Source organism: Cuculus canorus, chromosome Z (assembly GCF_017976375.1).
Source record: "Cuculus canorus isolate bCucCan1 chromosome Z, bCucCan1.pri, whole genome shotgun sequence".
Lineage (NCBI taxonomy): Eukaryota > Metazoa > Chordata > Aves > Cuculiformes > Cuculidae > Cuculus > Cuculus canorus.
Genome location: NC_071441.1, coordinates 59,698,032 through 59,713,421, shown reverse-complemented (window position 1 = coordinate 59,713,421; position 15,390 = coordinate 59,698,032). Strand labels below are relative to the sequence as shown.

General features: G+C 36.2%; 1 protein-coding gene across 12 annotated transcripts in view; it reads right to left on the bottom strand.

The window, feature by feature from the left end:
* The window catches only part of MEF2C (myocyte enhancer factor 2C), a 161,997-nt gene that overhangs the window by 95,188 nt on the left and 51,419 nt on the right, over window positions 1-15,390 (bottom strand). For 11 of the 12 annotated variants that reach the window (XM_054053586.1, XM_054053595.1, XM_054053588.1 and 8 more), the window contains one exon: window positions 5,167-5,360. In XM_054053586.1, coding sequence (XP_053909561.1) covers window positions 5,167-5,220 — 54 coding nt within the window. In that variant the 5' untranslated portion in view covers window positions 5,221-5,360. Of the gene's footprint in view, window positions 1-5,166; window positions 5,361-8,779; window positions 8,975-15,390 lie in introns of those variants that run through there. The other variant, XM_054053587.1, reaches the window with a different exon arrangement.

The following is a 15,390-nucleotide window of genomic DNA, read 5'->3' as shown; positions in this document are numbered from 1 at the left end:
GTAAAAGATAAAAATCATGTGATGTTTGAGACAAAGGTTCATTGAACAGAATGATGGTTAGCTGCATAGCTAAGCAGTTATGTTTTGATATGAAAACATTTCCCTGGGGTGTAAAAATCATAAAATTTCAGATCTTGGATAAAATGAAGACACCCCATGAGGGCAGGCTGAAAATATCAGGAAACTGCTGGAAAAACAGTTTTCAAACTTGTGCTCGTGTTAGCACTGATATGCAAAGCTCTTCTCTCTTTCTACAGGGGAGTTTCTGATTCAGCTGATAGTCTCATACTCTTTCCTTTTAAACAGAGCTAAAATAAGGATAAAAATAGATACCCAAGGCTGAAATTAGTTTTGAAACTAGTAGCATTAGGTATCGAAGTCAGTAGAACAAATCTAGGTCTTCCTGCAAACTGTCATTTCCCTCCAGGATATTCTTCCCTGCCCCATAACCTCACTTTACTTATCTGCTTTAATTTGTTCTCTATTGAGCTGATAACCGCAGCGAGTCTTGGTTTACAAGCTTTACAGTTTTGCTGGAATCAAAGAATGATAAAAAGCCTGTGCATGAACAAGTTAAACAGTGTTTGTTGCTGTTGTACCCCATAGAATTACAAAGACATGATACCTTAAAAAGGGTCTCTTACTATTTCAGGACCTTAATATTGAAGTGTACATTTTCTACCGTATTTAATAACACTTAAGCTCCCAGCAGCTCCTTACAAATTGAAAGAGATACTTTAAAAAGTATGCAGAATCATTAGCTAAGCTCAACTTGGTTTTAACTGTGAATCTGACAACAGCATGCTTTACAAACAGAAAGAAAAATGCAGAACTAATAAACAAGATGACCAGAGAGATGGGAAATGGGGGATCGCCTTATGAGACCTGACATTTCTTAATACTAACGAGAAAAAATAGTGAATTAAAAGCAAGGAGATGTTTCAGACCTGATACCAGAATGTCACGGGGTCAGTACGCCCTCTTTCCTTGGTGAATGCATCTCTAGATTTAGCTCACATACCATGGATTTAATGAGATATTTTGTAAGTGACCTTCTATAACAGTAATACAATATCATTTACGTCATTACACCTATTTATTTCAGGCCTGGGCAGGCTTGCCTGGATTGTTGCAAAGAGAGTTTCAGATGATCCCAGTCTAGGGCAGACCACAAAAGGCCTTCATTAAACCAATAAAACATTTCAAACTGATGAAATAACAAAAGTAAAAAGTTTCAATGACTGAAATTTTTCCTTCATGTATTGACCAAAATATAGCTAGTTAAATTACATTTTTTGATTAAGAAAACAAAGTTTATCCAAGTTTTTGCAAATGCCTTTCCTCCTTTCCTCTTTTTTTTTTTTTTTTTTAAACCAACCCAGCACTCTTCAGTATTGTCCAATCTTGATTGCAATTTCTGCACAAAATTTAGTAGCAGACAGGAGCTTCCAACATCAGATGTCAGTGCTAATATTTGTGGCTACCGATTCTATTCATGGTGCTACTAAAATAACATACGCGTCTACTTGAGTAGGCTGTTGACAAGGCTACCACAACCTCATGAGCTCGAGCAACACTACCAGATATTCATTCCACATTTACGGAGACTATATTACCCAGTGCTGCAATAATAAAAAGGAAGGCTCTGGTCACATTGCCTGCTTACAACAGGATTGCCTTTGAGAGCTTTCATTTCCATTTAATATCATGATGGTAACTAAACTACATAAATAAATACACATTTAGTCCAGCCCTGGAAATTACTCATACTTCTTCTGACAGTGGCTGAAAGCAGAATGAAAGAGAATTCTTCAGATGGGCTTTTCTGAAACTTTCACAACTCAAGAGAATTTGTGATCATTCACAGAAGGTTCAAACATCCTTGCTACCTTCGTCACCACACAGTGACTATGAGGGCCAGAAAAATACAGCCAACTGGCAGCCCACATGAAAGGACATTAAATTAATGGCTCCTTCCAGTTAAAAGCCTGAATTTTGTACTCAGTGGAGTAAATGACAGAGCTCTCATGCAGTCCAGGGTAAAAAGGACTGAGCTTGTAATGTGTAGGCTTCAGTACTTTAACTTATACCAAAATGTCGAAGTTTCAAATAGTTTTTGGAAAAGTGCAGATCATACTGCATCACTGTGCGTTTCTAGAGATTTGCAGCCAGACACCTGACTCGGGGCAGTTTTAACTTACATTTAGTACCCGTATGGTCATTCCATTACACAAATCCAACCAACGAGACTTGTTCGGGAGAAATCCTCTTGAAGAGAGATCAGCGCTATTTTTGCCCTTCCCAATCCACTCACACAGGCACTTTGAACAGCAAGGGAGTCTCCTACTGTAGCAGGCAGTAGTGTGGAAGAATACTGCTGTTGTACTGATAGAACAGTTACTCCATTCAATGGTTAACCTAAATAGCTAGTCAGGACACTGGGCTAATGAGTGCAAAAGTAAAGATAGAAATTACCTTCCACAGGCCTTGTGAAAACGTAAACCTTTTGCAAAAACTCTTGTTGTCCAAACAGATTCACCCTTACATTGGGGGAAGTCAGAATTAAATTGTTGCTATATCTCCTCGTTTGATACGTGTTCCACCTATTTTTCCCTCCATGTGCTGTCCTGCAGAGAATTTAAGTATGTGGAAACAGCTGAGGATGCAGTATCCATGTACATCATATTCCCATCTAACATGCCTTGTGTTGTAAAACTACGCGGAGTTTGAATGTAAGCAATGATAAGGCAGTTTCAAGTCCACGGATTTGCGGCTGTTCTTGCAAACATCTTTCAGTGAGGTAGTAAGAAACAAAAGAACAGTCTCCATCTCTATCATGGTAAAAGGAGCCACAAATAAGCTTTGTGGAACTATGCTTCAGCTTGTATCTTAAGTTTATTGATCAAATTCCCTGGTGCAATACCTTAATGTGCATTCAAATATATTTATGTCATCATTTAAAAAAATAACATAGGAAAATAAACAAGTTATTATTTTAAGATTACTGGAAGTGTGTAAGTTAGAAAACAAATAATCACTGAAGCAGCAACAGGTCATTGAATACATTATATTTTAAGGAACAGTGAGGCTTGTGAAAGAGTATCTCTCATATAAATGGTTAAAAGATTAATCAGCTATTAGTGAAAATCCAGTCGTACTTAATCACATATGTATCAGTACAACTAAAGTGCCTGATCCCACAGTTCAAATGAATCAATGGAAATCTTTTCATTGGATTTACTGAGCTTTACATCAGGGCACTAAATGCAAAGGGGATAAAACCAGCAGAAACACTTTCTTAAATTATGCTTCAATGTAAGCACAAATGAGAAGGAGAACCAAGCCAATTACACCACCTGGACAGTAAAGTAATGTAAATCTATACCTTCAGCCTCACAGTGACTAATCAACACGATGAATATTATGAAATGCTAGCTGGATGAACACTTTCTGCAGTAACACTGCAGTTGTTAGTATTGTCGTGTTAGGGTTTTATTCATAATTATTAGTTCTGAAAGCTGGTGCTAGAAGTCTTGAAACTCTACTGTGAATGACTCGAAAGACTAGCTATCTTCATTTTTTAAAGTAAATCTGGTGTCTTGAAAGGTATCTCCATGACAAAACTGGAGATTTAAGTTCTCCATAAATCCTGTATTTGAATAAGCAAGTTGACACTGTAGCTATCATATGAACTAATGTCACTAACGGACAAATTTTGTACTATCATTTAAAAATAATTCAGATTCACTTTGAAAAGTTCCAAACAACAGCGTCTTAGTGTTTAAGGATAAATTCAGTTCAATATTTCAAATACAATTTCAATTCCAAGCTTTAAACCAATTAAAATTAATACGGTTATGGTTTTACATTGATGGAATTATTGCTTTTTGGCTTGGCCCAGAGCAACAGGCAGCCTTCAGGGAAAACACAGAATGTATCCATCATAAATATAATATTGGTTTTATTCATGATTTTATGCCATGGAGAACACAAGTGACTACCAACGCCACAAAATTTAAAAATTCTTGGAAGGCATATTTAAAGATTAGAATTTTTTGTTATGCATAAAATCATGTTTTTAAGGCTTTATAAGATCCTTGAAGTCCAACAGCATAAATTCTCAAAACCAACTTGAATATATGAAGAAATTTATAGACCAAATGAGTAGAACTAATATATTAATAATAACTCATTATCAAGTTCTTAAAACACAACTGCTGAAGGTTACTCCTAAATTGCAGCCACATATATGAAGAACACTAATCATAGTTTTAAATACTTTTATGGAGAGTTTCTCAAACTTATGAATCTCCACTTACAGCAAAACATCCATCCATTTATGCCACATTTAAACAGCAGTGGCTTCTCACTGATCTTAAGATGCCAATTGTTGAATTTTATTTTTCAGAAAAAAAGAAAGCAGTTCCTCTAATTTCTGACCATGTTTTAACTAGTAGAGATAGTTGATACCATGTGATGGCCATGCAGACATTTCATCTAAAGCAGTGGTAATAATTAATTAACCGGTCCTGCTGGACCTATATAGCCATAGCATCAGCCACAGAGGCTTTGTTTCGTATTTGCAACATGCCAATACTATTGTATGTATGAATGTGTTAGTCTATTCAAATTCTTTCTACAATTCAGAGAAGAAAAGATGAGTTTTTTTATCAAGTGCCATTTTTATATGAAGGAGGTAAAATTAAAAACACTACAAACATGTAGAAACGTAAATAATTTGGTTCTACAAATTTAAATGCAAGTCATCCCTCAAATAAACTCATAATAGTTCACAAAATACAGTACTAAAAGCCTGCGTCGTGTAACAACTTGCAGATGCATTTAACCATGTATATTACACACTGTAGTCAAAGCAAGTGCAGAAGGGGCCCAAAGTGGAGCATACACACCAGTCTTTGCAGAATCAAGGCCTAAAGCAATACATTTCTAACTATGCATGTTACTAAACTTGAAAAAACTGCATGTGAGGTTGCTGGTTGTTTCCAAAAGTACTTTTTCTTTGATAGTCTTCCATACATTGTTTACATGTACACATACATGTAGGTATATGTATATGTACACAAAGTTATCAACTTTTTATCCACATGAGAATAAGCACCTTAGAAATGTAATATGATGTTCAAATGCAGTATACTTGCTACTCACCTGTCTGTTACGTTCGTCCATAATCCTCGTAATCTGAATCTTTTTTCTCCCCATAGTCCCCGTTTTTTTTCTCTCCTTCTTCCTTAAAATTATGTCTTTTCCCTTTCTCTTTTCTTCCTCTTTCCCGTTTCCTCAAAACAAACCTCCTTCTTCAGCACTTGCACTACTCAGTTCACAGTCCCCTGCATCCGTTCCTAGTAAACACAGAAAGGAAATCAAATGTTATGAGAAAATTGATAACTGAATGAAGGTTATATGGAACTGACAAAGCATCCTAGTTATAATTTGGTGTACAAGTAAATTATAAGAAAAATGTACTGCATCTATAAAATAAGTAAAATAAGTAATGCATAAAGAAACAATAATTTAATTCAAAGGCTTCTGTTTATAAACAAATGTGTCAATATATATCAAGAAATGAAGAAAAGAGTGAACTCCACATTGCCAAAACTTTAATGGAATTAGGTGTCTCTGGTTTTAAATATCACTCACTGCTCTAATATGAAAAATTACCTAAATCAGAGAGTTAATGAACCTTTCTATGTATGCTAAGTAGGCCAGCTAATTCATTTCTGAAGGAAAAACAATCTTGTGTTTTGACAGCAGAGGTGATAATGTCCCTCATTATGCAAATAGGATGGACCTTTATTAAAGTGTTATTTGATATATGAGAGATGGCAGCTACTTTAAATCCAAATTTTTTAACCTTATTCTTTAAGAATATGGGTTAGTGCAAGTATTACTCAAGATACTTGAAGTAAACAGTATTGCATTTTCCCTCATTTCATTCCAATGTAAACTCTGAAATGTTCTGATGAATGATTTATAGCCAGCAAACACAGACACCTTTCCTTATAAAAATTTTTGCACCAAAAGCCAAGCTATATAGCACAGAATAATTAGGAGAGATGATGATTTAAGAATATATTGAAAAATATTTTCACAGTTTTAGTAAGGCACTGATTCTCTCTCCCCGAAGTTTACAATATCAGTTCTGTCACAAAACTAAGGACAGTTAGATGCGATATTAAAAATTCATAATGCAGGACACATTCCATATTTCACAAAATGTCATAAATCCAAAATTAATTTATATCATATGCAAGGTATTTTTATTAGAAATACAAGAAAATACAGAAACTATGTTCAGTCCAGCACTAAAATTGCTTTTTTTCCCCCTTTTAAACCTTAATCTGAACAAGGTTTATTTAAAATTACTTTTAAGAGTTTTTCTGTTAGATCCATGATGTATTAGAAATATTGCCTTGGAAATAAAAGAATCAGTAATATTGAAATAGAGGCTGGTGTTTCCTCATTTATTTTAAGCTCTTAGTCTCACAGTCAACCTGGTAAATTCTCACAATATGTTACATAAGAGTAAGCCAATGTCCTGGCCATTTAATCCATTATTTGGCTCTGATTCAAAGCTACTGAGGTAGAAAAGCAAGATGTCACTCATTCTGATCCTCAATTCTCTCCTAATTTTCTTTGCATACATTAAACTTTAAGCTGCACAAGTGTTTTATTGCTCTAAGAAAAAAATAATTTAACAAATAAGTAGTCAGTCTGAGTTTTCTAACTAGCCACTACAATATAATTTGCTCAGCAAAACATATTTTCAAGTAAGCACTCAACTCCCTAAACATGAAGGCCTTTTCACATTATTTGCTAGGCATATTTATATATATGCCTAAATCATTACCATAATGCAGAACATTCAGGCGGCCAAAAAAATAAAGTCTAAAGGCTGCAAAATTTTTTTGCTGCTTTTTACTTATTTGAAAACAGTTCAACTTTTCACTGCTTAAAAAGACACAAAGGTGCTTGATCATATATATAGAGAGAGCAAAAAAATGAAAGTCCAAAACTTTGAAATAAATTGATTAGATGTATTTATAAAACTTTTTTTTTCCAAATAAAGCTAGGAGCCAGTCTTATCTGATATTCAGTGTTGACAAACAAACCCAGTCTATTTTTAGAAACAGTTTTAAATTTCCTCGGATTGGGTTTCTTTCCTGTTTTTCTTATAGTCTTACCTCGGCTGCAAAGAGCAAGTTAGAACGGTGTTTCCCATGCACATGTAAGACCCAAAGGAGTCTAACAAGCTTTCTCTGTAACAGTAAGCCAGTACGCTAATCCACAGCAAATGCATATGGAACAATTTCCTTTCCTTTCATTCAGCTGAAGCCGGTCCTACTATCGGCTTACAGCACTGCGACTGCCTAAGCTCTTATTCACACCAAGGTGGAAGGTCAGGGTGGACAGATTAGAGCAGTGGTGACGGTTTAGCAAGGATGAGAGCTGCTCTGCAGATCAAGATGCTGAATGAGTTCAGAAAAATCACTGAATACTGAGAAAATCCACGAGGAAGGGCAAAAATCTTAGTGAAGGAACAAGATGTTGAGTCCTTCCCATACACTTAAGATCAGTCTCCAAACAACAAACGATTTCACAGTCAGTTTAAAGTCAGAACACTTAAAATTCCTATGATCTACACAGAATCATCTTAAAGTAATTCAGGCAACACTTGATGAGCAGAATTTTGTTCTTCATTATCTGAAGTAATCCACTAAGTATTCTAGTATGATTTTAAGAGGAAAAATAGATGAGCTGGAAAATAAAGTTGAATGGGAGAAAGGATGATTTAGTTATTAAATGTTATCATACATTCTCAGAGAACCTGAAGGAGAAGGCAGAATGTGTTAGGTCATATGTATCCAATGTACGACTTGCAAAGAAACATAATCTTCCTTTATCAGGCAGCTGGTTAAGTTTTCCTGCTTTGTTGGAAAAAATCTCTCTCCTGTTCACTTTTGGCTTACTAGTCTAATTTCAAATAAAATCTTTTCAGTTTTCTACCAATTTGTTTCCTTTTTAAAAAATAATATCTGCTATTTTTACTGCTACTAGAAGCAAATAAGGAATGCTGTGGTATTCTCTATATCTGCCTCAGTCTTTTACAATAATATACATATCAACACATACTGCTTCATGAGCTACTCTTACTATGCGTTTCCCTACAGTTCTATTCCTTTCGTTAGCATACACATTTGCACATGTACGTATATAAAGCAGATAGCTGGATTGATTCCAAATCAATTAGATTCAGATGAGTAAATCAAGACATCTGATTCAAGGGCTATAACCTTCAAAGGCTGGTAACTTCCGAGTCATACAGAATATAAAAAGCTCTGGAGACCATCAAATCCCCGTGGCTGCTCCAGGACTTCACTAGTGTTCTCAATACTTTTTGAAAGTTGCTGCAGGATTAAGGATTACATATTAAGTATATAAAGTTCCTGTTAACTGATAAATTGCATTTCCCCAACACTAATAAAGCACACTAACTACAAAAGTTAAAGGTACTACAAAACTCAAATAGAATTGCAGGGTTTCATTATCCAAGAGAGTCTAAAAAGGAACTTAAAATAATTCCAGAATCTTTGTTGAAGCAACTCTCCACATAAAAGAAACCTTCCAACCTAATGACATGGTTGCATGCAAACAAATTGTACTGAAAGAAACACATAGTTACATGCTATGGTGTTACAGCCTTCAGCATTTTTTCTTTTTGCAAACCCAAACATAAAAAAAAAAAAATCAGACTGCTTACAAAAAGAGGAACTTCATTTTTGGCGGGCTGCTGTTCACTATATGATTTGGCAGAGGCAGTAGTGGTGACAGAAGGTTGGTCTGAGCCTTGAGAAGGGAAAAGAGCTAAAGGACAAATGCAGCTGATCACTTGACCGCTCCTGTCTCTCTCTCGTATATTCACACTCTTACACACGCGCACACACACGCACATGCACACCCGCTGTCCCTTCTCTGCAACACAGAGGAATCTTGACAGAATGGCAGGAAACACGCACAGAGTGGTCAGGGAAGGATATGATGTCAGCAACCACGAACAATAAAAGGTGTAAAGGTGCTTCCTTCCCTAAACTGTTCCAGAAGTGCAAAATGGGAACCAAAACTCTCCACTTCCTTCTCCGAGCAGAACTGTCTGAATCTGCTCTGCTGCAATACCCCAGACAGAGAGTTCTTTGAACAGTCACACCAGGGGCAACAAGGAGTATCAAAACAGGAGAGTCAAAATATTTAATTTATAAACAAGAAGGCAGCCAGAGAAAAACTAAGTTAAAATGTGGTAGGGTTTAGCATTTTCATGGTTGCTTTACAAAAGAAACAAACCCACCATAAAGATCTCCCTGTTCCATTAAGCAGCTTGCATTTTGAGTGGGTTAATTAGGTTAAAACTACAGAACCAAACCAACTTTTTTTATTATCCTTGATGTAAGGAAGCAAACAGAAAAAACGCTGTCCTCATTTTCTTGCCATTCTTACCTCAGTAAATAAAAGTAACTTCAAAGATCTATGAAATCTTTTTTTATACAAGCCTTTCTGTTTATTCGAAAGTTTAGAATCAGATTCTAACAAAAAATCTAAATGTACTGAGTGAGAATATATCAGCTACTTCTCTGATGAAAAATTAGCTGCAAAACTGCAACATAACCATAAAAATCCACAGCGGGGAACACATATTCAAATAAAACGGTCACTAAAATGTTTTCTATAAAAGCCGTGGTTGACTATGTTTTGTACACCAACAAAGACAGCCACTCAGTAAAGAAACAGCTGGGGATACTGCATCAAATAGACACTGATCAGTTTGGGTCTGTCACGTTTAGCTGGATGAAGTTGAAATAAAGAAAAAGGCATTGAAAGAAGTTGAAATAAAGAAAAGGGTGAAAATATCAATCATCTCTCATGTTATATGACTTAAATCAGCTGACATTAAAGATAGAATCGAATCCTCACAATCAGTGCAGTTTAGTTGCATGGTTATTACAGGAGACACAGTTTGGCCATTTACAGAAAGGTTATGATAAAATGATATATGTCATCACCATGGTAATGCATCAGTAAAGCAGAAATGGCACAACCTACAGTACGGTTGTCCAGGCAGAAAGCCATGCAACAAATGAATCTGAGTCCTCCTAAGGTTTCAAACATCTGTCCACAACACCCTGATATAGAAATTAAACATAACCTACATTCATGTGTTTTGATCTCGTGGCTAGGCTGCTACATGGAAAGACTGGAAGGGAGTTAATTTTAATCTACTAAATTTAACTCTCAAGAGAACATGCATTTTGCTGCAGGAAGTATGACATAAACATTTAAGCCATAATGGATATATCGTAACATCAAATAGTATGGACTGTTGGAGAGAGAGTAGCCAAACTGAAAAAATTTGTACATATAGAAAATGTTTGCACTCTTTAACTACCAAAGCTGACTCATCTTTTCCTTTATCTAATCTGATTCCTGTTTTATGGCGTGAATTTAATGTACAGTGGAGAACAATTAAAGAGCAATGAAGTTCTGCATCATATGTTCATAAACTTGCACTGCAAAATCAATCCCTATATTTAAGTTGTTAATTAGAAGTTTTAGAGAAAACTTGACTACTTTGATCTGAATTCATATTTCACTAGTTTTTCTATTGTTTTTGAAAATTCTGAATTCTAAGATACTCTGCTGAATTCTAAGATACTCTATTCCAACTGGCAACCTATTTAATTATCTATTTATTTGTAAGGATAGCAGAATGTGGGTTTTTTAAGCCCAAGCTTCAGGTGACACACTCTATTTGCTTTTCACATTTATATTTGAACGTGTTCTTATCACACTGACAATAATGCAGTGAATTGCAGAAAATTTCTCTTACAGCCAAGCTGCTGTCTTATAATCAATCCTTATAATCAATCCCATTATTTGTATGCTGAGGAGGAAGAGGCATGAGAATATCTAGCATTGTGAACTATCTGGAATTTGGAGTTAAGCACTTCTGAACACTAGCTGTAAGAATACTCCAGTACTCCTTTGAATCAGACAACGGTGGTCCCCATAACTTACAACTCAAATGTGGCACCAAGTTATGTCACAGGGCACAAACTAATGCAAGGTAGGTGGAAGGATTTCACTTGCTATTGATTAGCCAAGTTCCCCTGAAAAGATTTTTTTGGCAAACTAAGTATTGTTGCCAATATAGTGAGGAAGACAGTACTTCCTAATAGTAGTCCTATTTCATTATGCTACAGACCCTGCTTTATTAAGTTATCCAGGTGCTGAATATCTAGTCTGCAGCCACCTACCAATTTTAGCTGATCCATGCCTATATGGAAATGAAAAGACTGACTTTAGATTTACTTTCCAGAGGATGTGCTGAGAGTCGTCCATCAGGCACAGTGAAGGAGGATTTTCTGAGTAGTATGTGTGTGTTATACCAAAATTGGACACGTTGATAAAGATCCATGTTAGGAGTCCAAAGGCCTTCCAAGGGACAGTGGGATTTGCCACAGATGGTGAATCATTCCTTACAGAGGTGCATCAAAAGAGGAAGCAACCACTGGCAATCTAGATGAAAACTGATTGCCTGCAGCCGAGTAAAAAGAGATATGTGCCTGCTACGCTTGGTGAAGAAAGGAAAGTCTAGCTAATTTACAGCATTTCTGCAGAATAAATGAAGTAGAATATTGAATTCGTAAAACAAGGAATGCGGACACTAGCATATGTTTTGAGGAAAACAACTAAGTGAAATGCAAGTATAGTAAAAAACGTTCCCCTGAAAAGTTGCTTTTAAATCTAGGATGACCAGCAGGTGATATTTCATTGTCTACCCATCACCCAGACAAAAAAAATGGAAAGGAAATAGTTTGAAGAAAAGCTTTACAGGTTTATGGTTAGGTTCATGACATGCCTTTGGCAGCTAGACAGACATAATGGGAGTCTGACCAATAAATATGGAATAGGATCCTTGAAGTGCTTGGGAGACTGGCTCAAGCATAACAGTTTATTGAATCAGACAAGCTAATAATACAAGGGGAAAAATAAAGGACTGAAAAGTAAATCATCTAATTGGTTTGAAATGGAGACAATGATGAGGAATGGGAACCTGTCTGAAAATGGAGTAGGGAGAGTAGAGTGCTGCAGTTTCCACTATGAGTCTTGATAGTTTTGAGCTAATAATTTGATTGTCTTGCATTATAGTTAATAGATGTGCAATAAGTATCAAGAAAGGTGTTCTACAAATTCAGTCTCAATGAGCTGGAGAAGGGGAAGCATGTCAGTGGTCAGCAGAGTATGATTTATGCGTGTGCTGAAAAGGTGTCTTGGACCTACTCTGATCTTGGTCTACCTGTATTTAAAGACATCTTTCACACCAGTAAGATAGTAATGCTTCCAGCTTGGGAGCAGCACACAAGTATAAAGGACTTTGGAAGGTGTTGGCTTATTACAGGAAAAGTCTGAGATAGCTATAATTAAGTCATTGCATCACTGAAAGCAGTCTCTGGTTGTGGTTAAATCTAGATTTACAGAGTGTTACAAGTGCTTGTACTTGAGGAAGTCTGTGGCGAGGAACACAAATCCCCGCAACGGCTTTTAAGAATCAGGGGACAATTCCAGGTACTACTGGAAAAAGCTACACATTGTAATATCAATTCACAGTCTGAACCTAGGCACAAGTGTTTGATAATGCAAATACCATCGGCAGGCAATTTTAGACTGTCCTCTACGTTCTCAAAAGGATTCTTTGTTACTAGAAAAGATTTTTGATTACTTTCTGCCTATAATTTGCTGAAATGCAGACATGGAAGTAGGCTTGGTACGTGCACTTAGGCAAGACAGCTGGAGACAGCAGTGTCTGAGCTACAGTCAATGATCGGTCTTGAAGCTACAGACAGAGTAGGTGGAGAAGAGAATTAAATTTGGAGTAAAATGGGATCTGTTTTCAGATCTACACAGACCTGGTCTCCTTCATCTTCATCCTGCAAGCTCCAGGGGAATTTGATACACTGTGAGCCAGAATCCTCCCTTTTCTCACTGAAAAGGCACCGTAATCACATCTGTCTATGTTTCACAATGCAAGCTAAGTTCTGCTATTCTAGGTTTGTGCTGCACCACCACTTCATTTCTGTGAGGAGTAACAAAGATGTGGATTGTAGAAACCTAATAATCATATTTTGAAAGGGGATATCTTACACATTTGTAAATGAAACTTCTCAGGAAGTATTTAGAGAAAAGGGAAAGCTTTCAGAAATCAGAAATTTGTGGCATAAATAAATAGGACAAAACATAATAAGGGCCCAAAGTCTCTTTAAAGCAAATAAATGAGTGAGCACTCTATCTGGTTCAAAGGCTAAGCTGAAAATTAGGAAGGAGGTAGAATAGGAGCAAAACTGAGGATGAAAGTGCCTTAAAACTGGAAACATAAGTGTAGAAATTAAGAGAGGAAAAAATGAGATGTGAGTAAGTTCTTCATTTAAAGAAAATGTGTGCGTCTGCCAGACAACGGGTTCTATGGAAATATTATGAAGGGATTAATAAAAGGAATCCTTTCCACCATGATCAAAGTGAGTGACAAAGCTTGTAAGGTAAAGTCTGAATGAAAGTAAAACCATCTTGGGTTAGTAATGGGAGATATCTTGACAGGAAAATTGTACTAATAAGTTAAAATGGTATAGCATTTTTTCTAGCTGGGAAGTGTTGCTTATGGTGTTGCCATTTTAAAAGTAATTTGAGTAAGGGCTGGAAGAGGAAAGAAGGTAAGAGGGGTAGGATTACTGCTGGTAAGCATAACTTCTGTGATCTTAAACACTTGGACACTTGAATAAACAACAGCAAGGAACTTTGCTATATAGTATTTTATGGAGGTATGTTATTTGTGACCATGAAAAGAAGCTGAGAATTGAGAGACACTGGGAAAGAGCTCAGTTATAGAAAATACTGGGTAAAAGTAAAACTGACACAAAGAAATGGCTTTGGAGTTGTTGCTGATTTGAAAGGGAATTCAAATAGTAATACTTGATAATGGGCATTAATCCTCAAGTCTTGCCACATTTAAAGACATAAGATATCTTTGTAAACAAACAGTATCAAGGAAATTGTTGAATTACTTGCCGGTTTCCCTGCTCTAATGGAAAAAACCAGGAATACCCTGAATTTGGATTGATAGGAATGGTTTTACTCGATGATCCAGTAGGTCCTTTCCAACCTAGTGATTCTATGATTCTATGAATTTGGCTAGCTCCTCAAGTCAAAAGGGGCGATACCTCTTAAGTATATCCTCTAAAATGGTTCAGCTTCCCTCGAGAAAAAATGAAGCAATTAAGTGGGAAAGACTTCAGGCAAACTTCCTCAAAATCTGACCAATTCCCATGGAAGCTGTATGTGCCTGTCACTCAAGAAAAATCTTCCAATTCCCATGGAAGCTGTATGTGCCTGTCACTCAAGAAAAATAGCTAGTAGTTTGCCATAATCCTGTTCAGGCTCAAAAAAAAAAAAAAGATTCTATATGGATTGACTAATGTCTTAGATATTGTTTTTATTTGTTTGTTTGTTTATTCTCCACCAGTATATCTTGTATGATACAACAGATCACCCAAACGAGTCACTAGCTTGTTGAAGATGGAATGAGACTCAAGCAGATATGATTTTAAATCCAGGGAATGCCAATGATTTCTATGTAGCTGCTTCTCTATACTAACGTAAACATGAGAACAGATCCATCACTAGTACTGAAAAAGAAGTTAGACAAGCTTTGTAAGCAGAGTTAGTATCTAGTATAGAGTAACAAAGCTGGCAAAAAATAAGTTCCCTTTATGGTGTACAAAGCCTTCTTTGGATCCTCAGCATACTCCAAGTTCATCCAGCTATAGAACCCGGCTTAACGAAAAGTATTACCTCTGCCTAGGAACTGTCTCCCATTTGTGGTGTCAGACCATCTCAGCTACAACTATACTACCACAGTAAGAGAAAGCAGGTTTTCCTACAACATCGACCTAAAACATAACTTACTTATCTAAGTACCTTTATTAGTTTTCTAAAGCACCCTCAGACCAGTATATCTTTCATACATCTATTCATTTCTTGGAAAGGAATTATTAGATATAGAGATGTTCTGCTTCTCTCTTTCTTATACCCAGTCCTAGAAACTGGCCCTTTTCCCTTTAATTCCTGACCTTCCCAGAAATGTTGAGAATTAAATATAGTTCTTCTGAAATGTAAAGTAGACTGCATAGCCTGCTGGAGAGCTGCTGAGCTGCTAACTGTTCATTCATTCAGTCTAAATGTTAATATGATAAATATGAGTATAAAAACTATGACACTCCCTGAACTCAACTGCTTGCCCAGAGACAGCTGCAGGCTTAAAATGAGGGA